At 41.8% G+C, this 15326-nt stretch overlaps 1 protein-coding gene across 1 annotated transcript in view; it reads left to right on the forward strand.

The window, feature by feature from the left end:
- slc16a10 (solute carrier family 16 member 10) overlaps nucleotides 1–15271 on the forward strand; it is a 59488-nt gene extending 44217 nt beyond the window's left edge. Inside the window, exons 4-6 of the mRNA XM_061746343.1 lie at nucleotides 5734–5877; nucleotides 7500–7728; nucleotides 13913–15271. Of these exons, the coding sequence (XP_061602327.1) occupies nucleotides 5734–5877; nucleotides 7500–7728; nucleotides 13913–14133 (594 nt within the window). The 3' untranslated portion in view covers nucleotides 14134–15271. The remainder of the gene's footprint in view (nucleotides 1–5733; nucleotides 5878–7499; nucleotides 7729–13912) is intronic.
- Nucleotides 15272–15326: the final 55 nt, after the last annotated feature.

Here is a 15326-nt window from a genome sequence, read left to right on the forward strand (position 1 = left end):
GGAAGGCGGGCCGGTGGGGGGGATCGGGTACGGCGGTCGGCGGCGGCGACTCTGGACGCACCGGGCCCTTCTCGCGGATCTCCCCAGCTGCGGCGCCCGTCGGGGACCCGTTAACGCGGGCCCCCGACGGGTCTCCTCTAGGTTTACCACCTTTCAGAAATAGAAATAAGGAATGCCTGATTTCAGCAGCGCAGGCGCCAAAAAAGGCAACATCCCCAAAACTTCTAAACTGCATAGAAATGTATTTATTTTATATGAAAAAACAAAATGCTTTGGTTTAAAGTGCTTTAATAGCATTGGATTTGCACGACTGTACAGACAGACAACCATAGCCTCTGCTCCTATGCTACTGTAAGTCCACATCAGCCCAGATGTAGAATATAGCTACAGGTGAAGGTTGGAAAATTAGAATATGGTGTAAATTTATTTAAATTTAAAAGGTGAAACTAATATATTACATAGTCTCATTACATACAAAGCAACACATGTTAAACCTTTATTTGTTATAATTTTGATGGTTGAATTCTTTATTGATTTCATAAAATATTCAAATTTTTTTAGATTTTTTATTTGGGGTTTTGATAAACTGAGCCATAATCACCAAAATTATAACAAATAAAGGCTTGAAGTATCTTACTTTAAATGTAGTGGGAAATAAGATATTTGTTTCACCTTTAGTTGGATTTACTACGAATGAAGTTTTGTGATATATTCAACTTTTCCGACCTTCACCTGTAGATTATGACATCAATAAATAAGAGCATAATATGTGTCCGTATTGTTTCAATAGGGAACGCAACTTTTAATTCGCAATTACGTAACATTTCCGCATATCAAGGGATGGGTGGCGAGCCTTGTCACCTCGGCTGGCGCCTAGCAGCTAAACTTAGAACTGGTGCGGACCAGGGGAATCCCACTGTTTAATTAAAACAAAGCATTGCGAAGGCCCATGGGCGGTGTTGACGCCATGTGATTTAGAAAAACCTTCCTCTCAACAATAACATCATCTCTTTGTCTGCACTAACACCATCACTGATTGTCCATGAAACAGTCCAGGATGTTTTCATCACCTTGGCCAAAGCCTTGCCAAGTGCAGTGACATCAGAGCAGCTGGTCAACTGGATGAAGAAGTGCAGTTTACCAGGTCGACTCAGATCTAGGAGAACAGGCCTAAGGCTTTAATGACCAATTGATGTGGACCATAAATTAAAAGCAAACTAACAATAATAAAACTGCTCAAAAACACCTTCCTCCTATAAAATGCTATTGGTCTCGAGTATTTAAATAGTGTTGGTTAAAGTCTTATTACACCTTAAATGCTGTATTAGAAAACAGAAGGGCTAATACAGCATTTAACTTTTTTACTTGAAACCTTTGGGAAGCGACCGCATATGAACTGGCGTGAAAAAATTTTTTCAGTCAAAAATATTTTTTTTGCTTTAATCCCTGCACTTTAAATCTCTTGCACTTAAGCACTTAGCACTTTAAACATGACGGTCACTTACTGGTATCAATTGTAACATGTTTTTATTTCTCATTGATTTTATCTAGCTTAGTCGTGTTTTTAAATGTTGTCTTTCGTTGTTATATCTTGTCTTCCTTGTTTGCTGGTGTCTGATTTTATGTTTTATGTTTGGCATTGATTTGCCACAGGGACGAATGGTGGAAATTAGCCTATGGCTATAACCATACATGTTTACACTCGTGTTCATTAACATGTACAGTCCCTGTCATCAAATAAATACATTTAAATTTAAATTTAGTAGCTGTAACGTTTACAGTGGAACTTGTCCGGACATGTTAAGTGTTTAAATGATAATTCAGGCTGGAGCAGCTCCGCTGATAGGAACATTCTTTTTTACAAAATGTACAAATCACTGCGTTCTTGTTGAAAGTCCCGTCTTCTTTCTTTTTATACATAAACTTGCAGGTCCAAAGGTCCTAACAAAGATTTGCTGAGTCTCCCCTGAGTCGTCCAGGTCTGTCAGGTCTTTGTTAGTTTGACCAGCAGCAGGAGGGAAGTGACCTGTTACTGCAGAGTGAACTACGGCTCCCTCAATGGGACACATTTAAAATACTCACGCATTTTCCCACTCATAATTAATTGCGTTAATTAGCAGTGTAATTAATTAATCTAATTAACACGCTAAACTGCCAGCCCTAGTTGTTTCCTGCTGCTCCTGCAGCGTATGAGGCTGTGGTGCAGGTTCTTGGTCTCCCCCCCCCCCCCCCTCCGTGTTCCACATCAAGACAAAAGTCCAGGGAAAAGGAACAAGCGGCAGCAGAGTGTGAAAAATATCAGATGGTAAAATAAGAGGGGTAGGAACTGAGGAAATAGGACAGACGGGAGTGTAAACATGAGCTGGAAGAGTTGCCAGGAACAAGTGACCACTGCACAGAGGTGCATAGAGTAATGGAAAAAAGTAACTAAGTAAAAGTAGAAATACCATAACTGAAAAAGACTTTGGTAAAAGTTAACGTCACCCATAAGAAAATTACTTGAGTAAAAGTCTTAAAGTAGCTCACATTAAATGTACTTAGAAATCAAAAGTATCTTGGAAAAAGTATCAAAAGTAAAAGTATTTTATAGTACGCATGAAAAGAAGCAACACAACCAAAACTAAGGATAATTTTTGGTTGTTTTTTTTTTTTTGCTTGTTTTTTTTATTTCACTTTCAGGTGAATGAAATGTGGTATAGATATATGAAATAAACTGTCTTTCTTGCAAAATATAATTCTTTGATTATTTTAATTTGTAACGAGTAATGAAGTGGCGAATGTCAAAGTAAGGAAGTAAAAGTATATTTTTTAACTTTTAAATGTAGTGAAGTAAAAGTAAAAGTCCTGATTTAAAAAAAAAAAAAATTTACGCAAGTAAAGTACAAATCCTCAAAAAACAACATAAGTAATGTAACAACGTACATCTACTTCGTTACTATACACCTCTGCCACTTCAGAAGGAAGTTAAACCTCCAGAAACATCTTTGCTTTGAAACCCCAAGGGGATGCAAGAGCCCTTAAACACAACACGCCGCTTCTTCGTGGTCAGCGTGAGCATCACGAGTTACTCTGCTGATGTATGGAAACTATACACACATACACACGCACAACCAAGACTCCTGAAGCATCGCTTCTGGCCATCTGACTTCCCCTCTGAGCAGAACTCTCTTGCACACAGAACACGTTGTTCTAGACTGAATAAAGTCAAGCAGAGGTCAGTGGGGATGTTGGGGGGGGGGGGGGGCGCTGGCGGCTGTAGCGGCAGCAGAGACATATGGTGCTTTTCCACTAGTACCTACTCAGCCCGACTCCACTCGCCTCGGTTTGGTTCTTTTCCACTAGGGGTCTAACGTGCCAAGTAGATACTTTTCTGTAACTATTCTGCTGAGGTTCTAAGCTGCTGAGTCGGCTGTATCTGACATCATCACACTACAGGCCACCGATTGGTCGGGGGGTTGGAGTCAGACGTCTGAGTCAGGAGGAGGAAATCAGAGAAAGAGACTGACGGATTCTTGTTCATTTTATCCAACAGGCAACGGCAGCAAAAGTCTGTTTCATGATCCAACTCTGAGGGTCAGATGTTCATAAACCTGGTGCTGAGGAGAGAATTAAAAAGGGATCTAGACGGAGATAAGGAACGACCAGATCTACCAGGAGCTCTGTCTCTTCATAGCTGCTCACGGCTCCAGCTGACTTTTAAGCAGCGCCGAGACAAAAAAAATAAAGCGTTGCTGCTTGAAGCTTCTTTCACTCTCATTTTTTAACTTGATATGGAACACAAGCCACAGACCCAGCAGCACATCTATCATCTCCTCCAGGTTCTACATCTTTAGTGTTGTTGTCTTCTTCATTTAGAAGATCAAATACGTCACAGCAGCTTCTCCAACCTCCTACTGCTGATCTGGGTGTTGAAAAGAAACGAGGGCGAGTCGAGTCGAGTCGGGCTGAGTAGGTACTAGTGGAAAAGCGCCAATAGACAGACCCTTTGAGCAGTTCTGCCTGTAGGAGAAATATCTGGTAGGAACCCAAACAGCTCAACCAGATGGGTGCTCTGAGGGAGGGACGGGTTTGGCCACAAAACAATATCTAAGAATTTTTAGTCAGTTATGACAAAAATGTTTTAAGTGGTAAGGCACCGTGGAAAATCTGTGATATTTTCAAAAGCAGGAAAAGCTGGTGCGAATCGGGATATGTGGCTTAGAGCTGCGACAGAGCAGGACCAGAATCAGAGAAGACGGTTTCACATGCTGCACTGTTTGAGAAGCCAAACAAAGAACACGATCCAGAGTGTGGCTGTTGTCATGTGTTGGACCCGTCGCTGGTTGAAACGATTGCAAAAACCTCTTTTACCAGCTAATGAACTTTAAAACTCAGTTATGGTGGCATCCTCTCCAGTAGTGCTGGGCGGTATGACCGAAAATGTATATCACGGTATTTTTCAAAATTATATCAGTTTCACGGTATATCACTTTTTTTTTTTCCATGCACAACTGGGTGTTAACCACATTTTCTAATGATTTGGAAAGGAATTGCTGCAGTAAATTGGCTTAGAATGGGCTATTTTACTGTCATGAGGAGGAACTATTGTAGAAAAACATTAATGTCCACACTAGTATAAATACAGGTTTGCATGGCCTCACAAAATGATGTCGTTTACAATGAGGTGGCGGCACTTATGATTCTAATGAAGTGAGAGAATCAGTCAGACAACACTTAAAGACTTTAAGTGTTGTCTGACTTGACTTTTCTCCCGCACTTCTAGTGTTACCTGTAGACGTGGTGGACGCAGATCTCAGCTTCATGCATTCTTGATATTCTATCACATGTTTGCGGCTGAGGTGTTGGAGCAAGTTGCTAGTGTTGCCTCCCGCGGCTACAACTTTAGCTTTACAACACTTGCAGATGATTGTTGTTTGTTGGACGTCATCTTTTTTAAAGCCAAAGAATTTCCACACAGCCGACACGGCTCCTCTTTTCCGAACAAGTTCCCCTGTGTCATGTTCTGGAACAGTTGTGGGACTTTCGTTTTCAGCCATCTTCACAATATGTCCGCTGTAAACAATGCAACTGCTAAATAGTGATGCACCGAAATGAAAATTTGTGGCTGAAACTGAAACCGAAAATAATAATAAACACTTGGCCGAATACCGAACAATACCGAACATGGTTCTTGGCAGTTTTTCATTTATTTTGCCAATTTCACCATTGCATAAATCAAATAAATTTACAAGGTGGAAAATATTTATTGAACATAAAAAAACTGAAAATGTTTTAATCTCCCAGCATTATGTTGTTTTGGTTCCACCTCCTGGTGAATGTTAGGTAAAATTCTTATGTGGTTACTTTTTGGTTGGCCAACGATTTATGTTTGTGGTGCGGCGCAGTTACGGGAGCAGCCAGTCTATTTCCTTATATTACAATGCCGTTTTTTTCCCACTTACTTCCACCGAACACCGAAAGTGTTTTTTTGCCATTTTCGGCCGAACAATTTCGGTTACCGAACAATCGGTGCATCACTGCTGCTAAACAGTCCCCTCACAAACAGTGTCCAGCGGCGCTACGTTCCCAACGTTGTGTACGCTACTGTACATATTACGGTATATGAAAAATTCATATCATAAGAAAAATAAAAAATAAGCTGCAAACCCAGAGGAGTCATCTTTGGAAACGCTGGAGATGCAGTTGAGATGAAAAACCTGGATGGTCACGTCTGACATGTGTGCTTGTCCTCAGATGAACCACGTGGAGGAGCGGTTCGGGGCGGACGCCAACAAGGAGGTTCTGCTCATGTGCATCGGCATCACATCCGGGATCGGCCGACTCATCTTTGGCAGGGTGGCAGATTACGTCCGAGGGGTCAACAAAGTATTCCTGCAGGTGAGTGTGTCCAGGAAACCTACCTGCACCCCCCCCCCCCCTCTGGTCATCCCGCTACTCCTTCTACATGACTGTTGTGTGCTGCTGACGCCCCCCCCCCCCTCTGGTCATCCCGCTGCTGCTTCCACATGACTGTTGTGTGCTGCTGACGCCCCCCCCCCCCCCCACCTCTGGTCATCCCGCTGCTGCTTCCACCTGCCTGCTGTGTGCTGTCGACGTCCCTGACTCCCCCAATCCGGCCTTCGGCAGGAGGGTCCCCCCTTATGAGCCTGGTCCTGCTCAAGGTTTCTTCCCTCCTAAAGGGGAGTTTTTCTTGCCACTGTTTGGCTTAAGGCTTTTCTCCCACTAAGGGAGTTTTTACCTGCCATTGTTTATATAATAATTGCTCGGGGTTTATGTTTATGTTTATGTTTATGTTTATGTTTATGTTTATGTTTATGTTCATGTTCTGGATCTTTGGAAAGCGTCTAGAGACAACATCTGTTGTATTAGACGCTATATAAATAAAATTGAATTGAAATTGAACCTAGATGTGGAGACCTGTGAAACCGCCCAAAAAATGATCGTAAATAAGCAGAAAACCTGAAAACACACTGAGAACCTTCAAGGAGCTTAGATTCAATCTGTTTCTGGACTTTTTATTTTAACAAAACGTCAAATATTAATTTCAGAGACGAAACCAAGAACGAAGAAGAGTTGAAAAGTACACACTGGCCACGGTTACATTATGTTTTTTAATTCGGAATTAATTATTCAGAATTATATAATTCAGAATTAAACTATTTTCCTTCGAGTTTACGTGGAAATAGTAATTCTGAATTGAGATTTACATGGAAAACACGTTTGATCGGCTTCATCCAATTCCTCTCCAGGTCTGGGGGTTGGGAAGGTTCTGATTGGATAGGGGGGGGACCGGAAGTTAAACTACCGGAAGAAAAACTAACTTAGCCGCTACAACTTTGAAAAGCTCACAATTTTGAGTCCTCCAAGCTATTTATTAAATAAATGGTCTCTGCTCTTGACCAGCGTTTACTGCTGCTGCATCTTGAAACTTTGTTAGGAAAACCAGCCCAGTGGAATATAAGATCATGGAGACAGACGGGGGAGGGAACGAGCAGAAAGAAAGACCCAAATTAATTTAAAGAGGAATGAGTGGATACATGATCGCAGGATTTTTCTATTCGGATTTAAAAATTTAAACCAGCCACTTATTTCGGAATTAAGTTTAATTTGGAATGGCCATTTTCATTCGGAATTAGGTGTTTACATGGTCATTTTAACTCATTTTAAATCAGATTTAATTTGAATTCTGAATTAAAGAGGAATTAAACTCCCCATGTAAACGCACTGATTCAGTTCAGTTCAGCATTTCAATGATGACTTTCCGTTCCATCGCCAAATTAAGCATTTTCAAATTTTCGAAAATCGGTTATTGGTACCCCGACTTTGTGCAGTTTTTTTATGAGGTTTCCCCCAGGAGTTGAATTTCAACTTTTTAGGACATGTTATTAGACACCTTTAGAAACACATTGGTGAAGAGATTTCTTGGTAACGATTTAGTTCCCAGATTTGCCAAATATCCCATAAGATGACCTTACTATAACACGTCCTCTCCTGTATAGGTGTCTTCATTCTTTGTCATCGGCGTCATGTCCATGATGATCCCCCTCTGCAGCATCTTCGGCGGCCTGATCGCCGTGTGCCTGCTGATGGGGCTGTTTGACGGCTGCTTCATCTGCATCATGGCCCCCATCGCCTTTGAGCTGGTGGGGTCGGAAGACGTGTCTCAGGCCATCGGCTGCCTGCTGGGCCTCATGTCCGTCCCCATGGTGGCGGGCCCCCCGATCGCAGGTACAACCAAACAAACTCACGAGGGGAAGCTTTCTGCCCAGAACACACACCTAGACACATCTGGTGTGTGGATGTTACCGCTGCAGCCTGAGTTTGACGAAAGCGTGGATGTGATGTTTCAGTACAGTAACGTACAGAGTTACTGCCCCTGGAGGTCCCAGCCACCACGGCATCTTAAACAGTTCATTCTGCTGCGTTTGGGATCACTGGCCACGGTTACATGATGTTTTTTAATTCTGAATTAATTATTCCCAATTAAATAATTCTGAATTAAACTATTTTCCTTCGAGTTTACATGGAAATAGTAATTCCGAATTGAGGTTTACATGGAAAACAGCGGCCGGATTTACAAAACATTCTTAAGAAAAAAAATCTTCTTAAGTGTCCTTTCTTTCTTAAGTTCAGTCTTAAGAAGAAAAAAGAGAAGAAGACATATTCTCCAAAAAAGTTCTAAGTATTTTCTCAACTTTCTTCTTAAGTTTCTTCTTAAGAAAAAACTTAAGAATAAATGGTATTCTTGAAATAAAAGTTCTCAAATTTGTTCTTGACTTTTTTCTTAACTTTAAGACAACCTTGACCTGTCTTAAAATTTCTTCTGTGAAAAGGTAATAATAATAATAATAATAATAATAATAATAATAATAATAATAAGCCTCTAATTTCACCTTTTTCAACACATTTTAGACAAGTTTAGACTAGTAGGTCATAGTTTGAGGATACTCAAATATACTTAATATACTTTGTAATCAATTACACAAAGAGCTGTTAACTGTTAGTTAGCATGTTAGTTAGCGTGGTAGTTAATTATTATTAATTTTACCCAATAGTATTTTTTTTTCTCACATTAATCTCATCCACCATAACCTTGAAAAGTTCCTGCATCTCTTTTTCTCCTTCTCCATGTTTAGTGAGTGACTGACGGTTAAGACCAAACTACCTGTATATATAATATATTTATATATAAATGTTGTTTGTTGGCGCGTGCAATGCAATGACATATTTTAAGAAGGTCTTAAGTAGGAAAAATAAGAAATTCGTAAGAAATGACAGTTATTAAGACGGTTCTTAAGAAAATATTGAGGAATTGCACTTAAGAACTTTCTTATGAACTTCTTAATTTTAGATCTTAAGACATTTCTTAAGATCGTTCTTAACAACATATTGGTGAATCCGGCCCCAGGTTTGATGGTCTTTCTCCAATTCCTCTTAAGGTCTGGGGGTTGGGAAGGTTCTGATTGGACACATTTTCATGCTCCAGATGAATGAAGTGCCTGAACATGTGCTGTTATCTGTGCAGAGCTGCTGACGGTGGGTTGATGCCGGGCTAATGATTAGCAGCCTGGCTGCAGGCCAGCCGTTTAAATCCTGTGGAGCACCAAGGGGATACGCAGTATTTCCCACAGGATTGATTTAGTTTTGGTTGTTTCATTTTCATTATATAAATAATGGTGTGGGGGGAACAAAGTTCTCCATTAATGAAAAAAACAGGATTAAAAGAGGGAACTAACTTTGCTCGACTTTCTCTGTCACTGGCCTCTGAGCTTTTTATGACGTCCAAACCTGATAATTGCCCGAGTCATCAGTGCTGTCACTCTTATCTCAACCCTGTACGGAAACCTTTACTTCCACTGCAGTCGTTCTGCAGTCGTCCTGCTAATGAATCTGACTCATTTAAGTAGAAGAGAAAATAGTGATAACTTAAGTCAACTTTGCTCTCCAAATAAACCCCAGCGTGATCCTCTCCACGGTTTAGTCTCTAGTCTTTTCCGCCCTCTAGTGTTGGTGCTCCTCATCTGTAGTCCTGAACCTGCAGGGGAAATTCAGAGCAGAGACAAGTTGTTTTGTTGTTTTTTTTACTTATTTTTTCTAATGAAAATTCCGTCAACAATTACAGTGTCAGGTTTTACAAATTTCACAAAGCAATTATTCTCATATCAATGTCCTTATTGCCATTATTACCAATTAATTAATGCAATTAAAAAAACTAAAATGTCATACATTCTGGATTCATTACAAATCAACTGAAATATTGCAAGCCTTTTATTATTTTAATGTTGCTGATTATGGCTTACAGTTTAAGATTAAGATTCCCAGAATATTGTATTTTTTTACTGCAGAGTTTTCTTAAGCTGTAAGCCATGATCAGCAATATTAAAATAATAAAAGGCTTGCAATATTTCAGTTGATTTGTAATGAATCCAGAATGTATGACATTTTTGTTTTTGTAATTGCATTACAGAAAATCACAGTATTCTAATTTTCTGAGACAGTCCTGTATAATCTGTCCATTTTCCAGAAATTGTGTCTCTTGTAATCGTAGTTTATATGTAATTTTTTTCCATTACAAATATTTCTTCTGCACTGCTCAGCCACGGCCCCGCGGCTGCTGGCTCTGCTTTATACCATAACCTCGTTATTGCCCATAGCAGAACTTTAACAAGATATTCATCCTCTTTGTATTATATCTTGTGTCAAATTTCCCAAATAAAGTATCGTACAAGATTTGGGAATCTCGTATCTTATTATTTTTCTTAAACCCCGCCATATTTTATCCCAATATCCTATTATCTTCTGGCAAGACCAGAAAATCACATCCCTGTGTCCACGTAGTCTCCAGCACGGCTGCTGGTTACATATTCAATTCATTTTTTATTTATATAGCATCTATTACAACAGAAGTTGTCTCTAGGATCTTTCCAGAGACCAGGGGCCTCATTTATAAAGCTTGCTTGCGCACAAAACAGGGCTTGAAAGATGCGCAAGCCACCTTCTACGCAAAGGTTGGGATTTAAAAAGAAAAAACTACGGTAACCGTAAAATCTGCGTATCTTTATGCCAACCCTGACCCTCCCGTAGGAACTTACTGAAGACATGGGGAACTGGCGACGCAGACGGTGAGGTGGTGAAATGAAGCCAGATTCATGTCATACTCTTAATGTCATCACATATCAGACTTGTAATGTAATAGCGCCAATCGTGTCCCTGTCAGGACTCTGGTGCTGCTGCAGCCGCGGTGCAGGACACGCCCCGGGAACCTCCTCTCACCCACCGCGACAACCGTAGAGTGACTGAGGACAGAACAAATGAGGGGCTCCGTAGAGCGTTTAGCCTAAAGGGACACAGATTTTTTTTTTAATATATAATGAGTTTTACGCGCGCACGTAAGCCTAACTTATGGTTCCGCGTTATAACGACGCAGAGCCTACGCCGTAGGGTACGCGGTGACGCGCACCTACGCCGTAGGCTCTGCGTTGGTGTAACGTGGAACCATAAATCAGCCTTGAGCAGCACTGAGGGGAGAGGGGAGGGAGGAGGGGGTGCGGGGCTGCCGTGCCGTCTTCGCATCGCCTTCGCACAGTGTCTTGATGATTTGCAATTACAGACTGAGCCTACCATTCACAAATACATGATTTTGAAAAGTGGGGGGGACATGTCCCCCCTGTCCCCAGTGGAAATTGCGCCGGGGCACTCACGGCGTTTAGCGCAGCAACGGCGTGCTGCCACTCACTCACTTTATTTTATACTATTTATATACTTTTTCTTCTTTTACTGTGACCACCAAATAATGTGGTTTTCCTGCCTCCACCTCATCCACAACATCTCCATCTCAGTCTCCGTGAAATTTAGTATCACGGTGGCTCGACATGTCTCATTCATCCTGACGCAGCAGAAAATGACTGCAGGAAGCCGCTGCGCATGCTCAGCAGGCTCATTCATATGCAAATACAGTCATTAACTACTTTGCATTGCCCATTTATGGTAAAAAGTGGTAGGGGGCGGGATATGAGGCGAATTCACGTGCGCAACCTTCCAGCTGGACTATGATTTATAAAGAGACCATTGCGTGCAAGTGTGCGTGCACATGGTTTTATAAATCCAGATTTTTTTTTTGTGCCCGCCAATTTTCAGCTTTTGGGTTAACGTGCACTTTTAGTATGAATCCTGCGCACTCTTTTATAAAGGAGGCCCCAGAACATGAACATAAACCCCCGAGCAATTATTACATAAACACTGGCAGGTAAAAACTCCCCCAGTGGGAGAAAAACCGTGGCAGTGACAGTGACAGTGACAGTGACAGTCACAGTGACAGTGACAGTGACAGTGACAGTGACAGTGGCAAGGAAAACATTCAACATACAGAACATACAGGTTCCTTCCTAATGTTTGGAGTTATAAAAAATCTGACTATATTTTTCCAATTGAATTCTCTCCAGATCCTGGAGCTAGTGGCCGTTCACTGCGTTTTACAAATATTAAACCATTCCTCCTCAGTTCTCCATTCTCTCAACTCTTTTTCCAATTTTTCTTTGAAATAAAGAGAGGAAGTCTTCCTGCATGACAGCAAACCTTTGTACCGGGTTGAGATTACTTTACATGTTTTGCAGAGGCAAGTTTTAAGGATGTTTTTCAGCCAAAGTGTCTTACACACTACATGGATAGACGTTCTAATCCCTGGGATGCAGGTGACCCGTCCTGTCACACGGTTCCCGTGACGGTCGTGTGTTCACATCCTGTGAGCGTCGTCCCGTTTCTCCAGGGAGGTTTCTCCTTACCAGCGATGTTGGGAGCGATGCTACCAATAATACTAGTCATTCTATCATAAGCTCATTAACTGAACCTCTTTTCTTATCATTTTATTTCATTTTATTTGTTATTTACTGTTTAATTGTATCTTGCCGCTTTTAATGTTGATGTAAAGCACTTTGAATTACCTTGTGTTGAATTGTGCTGTACAGCTGTAAACTTGCCTTGGCTTTCAACCGTGACGAATGGCAACGATTGCTCGCTACGTGCACGTCAACTACCGTATTGGCCTGAATATAAGACGGTGTTTTTTGCATTGAAATAAGACTGAAAAAGTGGGGGTCGCCTTCCATTCGGGGTCTAGACGTTATACCCATTTACTTACATAACAAAGCCCTAAATGGACAAGGACCAAGCTACATCTCCAACATTCTAAAAAAGTACGTTCCAAAAAGAACCCTGCGGTCGTCAGCTGCTGGGTTATTAGAAGCTCCCAGAAACAGACAAAAGCAGATCGGTGATGCAGCGTTTGTCAACTACGCCCCAAAATTATGGAACACACTGCCCAAAAACATCAGGGAAGCCGAGTCGGTAGATATTTTCAAAAGACAACTTAAAACCTATCTCTTTACTCAAGCATTTAAACAGAAGATAACCGCGCCTTAGCTGCCACGTTCCTTTTATCTACCGTATATATCATTGGTTTTTACTGTCTGCATTACTTTTATACTTTTAAATGTTTTTATATGATCATTTTTATCTTGTACTCTTATTTGTTGATATTTTTATCTTTTTATTTTCATATGCCTACGACTCATGCAGCATTTTTACCTTTTTATATTCATATATTCAATTTTTATATTCCTTTTTATATTATCCTATCTTAGTAGTTGTTCTGTGGAGGAATTTGGAACTGAATTTTGTGAGGGTTATGTTTTATATCACTGCACTTAAATATTTGTGTTTTTTGTTTTATTTGCTGTTGTTGTTTATTTGTATTGTTACTGTAAAGCACCTTGAGCTGCGACTTTCGTCTGAAAGGTGCTATATAAATAAAGTTTATTATTATTATTATTATTATTATTATTATATTTACAACGCTAGATGGCGCCAGATATCTTTAAAGTGAATGCTGAACTTAACTCTCCAGGCCAAAGGAACCCCTGTCACGAAGAAGAAAAATAAAAAATAGTATAAGAAAGAAAAGAGAAGAAAATAAGAGAAGAGATAACAGAAAGTGGAGAAACGTAGCGACAATCTGGAGAAAAGTGGGTGGAAGTTCGGCAGGTGAACCGGCAGCTGAGGAGAAGTTATGATGCAAACTTCAAGATGATGATTTCAAATAGTCAAAATAACAGGCTTTTTCTCTCGAATATATTATATATGTTATAATCATTTGTTTCAGATGTACTGTCATTATTTTCTGTATAAAAATTGAACTTGGTGTTCAAACTTGAGTCTTGAAAAAGAGGGGGTCGTCTTATAATCGGGGTCGTCTTATATTCGGGACAATACGGTAAATAGATATGAGAGTGAAGGAAGCGGCAAAAACCCAACATTTGACATAATGTGAGGAGGTGACTGTAATCCTTGAGCTCACCACTAGAGGCCGCTGTGCCCCCACCCAGACTGACCTGTGCCCCCCCATGTCTGTGTGCAGGTTTACTGAGGGACAAGCTGGGCAGCTACGACGTGGCCTTCTACCTGGCGGGCATCCCCCCCATCATCGGCGGGCTGGTGCTGTGCCTCATCCCCTGGGTGGAGGCCAAGGCCAGGAGGAGACAAAAGGAGGAGGCGTCCAGCAAGGACAAGGACCTCTCCCAGAAGATGCTGGACCACCAGAAGGCTCAGGAAAACAAATCGGGGGACTCGGTCCTCTAAGAGCCCCCCCCCCCCCGAGCAGACTGGACTGGGGCCGCTGCCCCTCCGGCAGCTTTCCCCATGCTGCCTTGGTGTTTTTTAAGCCAAAGTTTTGATGACTGCCATCAGTAGGACTAAATTCATGCAATGAAACATATCAGTGTCACGTGTTGTAGCAGCGCACCGCAACTGTGATCCTGGAGAACTATGCATTAGATCTGCCAACTTGAAAATTTTAAATGAAAGTAGGGAAAAGCTTGCACATTTCAAAATCACTTGAGGTTCACAAGTTACGCTGTAATTACTGACAAGCAGTAGATTCAGTCTTTAATCAGTGTTTCTGCAGAAATCGACGCCGTCCTCTGGCATTGTGGGTGTTTTTTTATGGGTGTACAGTCGTCTCTCAACACTACCGTCAGGTTGTAGGTGTGTGGGAAGAGCAGAGGTCGTGGGAAGGCCTTTACCGACGTCTCCGTCCCTCTGGAGCTCAGCGTGAGACCACCGGGGCTTCAGAGACGCGAGGCACGCTGGATATCACTGCTTCTAGGAATAATTCAGTTCTTTGGGATCCGAGCGGATGCACTTGAAGGACTTCAGTTCTGTCCCTGAGCCTGGTCCAGGAAACTGGTTCCACACGGACGGGTTCTCTGCTGGGCTGGTTTACGGCAGATTCACGCCCCGGCGGAGAGACCCCCGTCTTCAGTTTACCTTTTACTTTTTTCTAAATGACCACTTATTCTTAATTATTCAGTGGTTCTGCATCACCAGCATTTTTACTGGCGCTGCGACTGGCTGAAACAAGCCGCTGTAATCAGATTACCTCCCAGAAGCTCCTTCTGAACAAGCCGCTTGTAGTCAGATTACTTCTGGGATGTACTTCTTTGAAGTGGCCAAACGTTGCTGTTTGCAGTGGTCTGATTAAAAGGTCCCGCGTTAAAGGTATAGTCAGTAATGTGGGAGAGCTAGCAAGATTTGAAAATGGCACCTCCTCTAAGCCCCGCCCCCTCCTCCCCCTCCCGTCAGCGCTCCGTCCAAAGCCACGCCCCCACAAACTTTGGGGAACGCGCATTTGCAGGAGTCGAGTTTTCCAGGACATTTTGGACAGCACATTTTCAACAAAACTACCCCATGTCTCATTCACCTGTAAGTGAGGCCGGTTTTAGGGGGGGCTGTGCCCACCCAAACGTGCGTCCTGCCCACCCAATCAAAGTTAT

This window comes from Cololabis saira, chromosome 18 (genome assembly GCF_033807715.1).
Source record: "Cololabis saira isolate AMF1-May2022 chromosome 18, fColSai1.1, whole genome shotgun sequence".
NCBI lineage: Eukaryota > Metazoa > Chordata > Actinopteri > Beloniformes > Belonidae > Cololabis > Cololabis saira.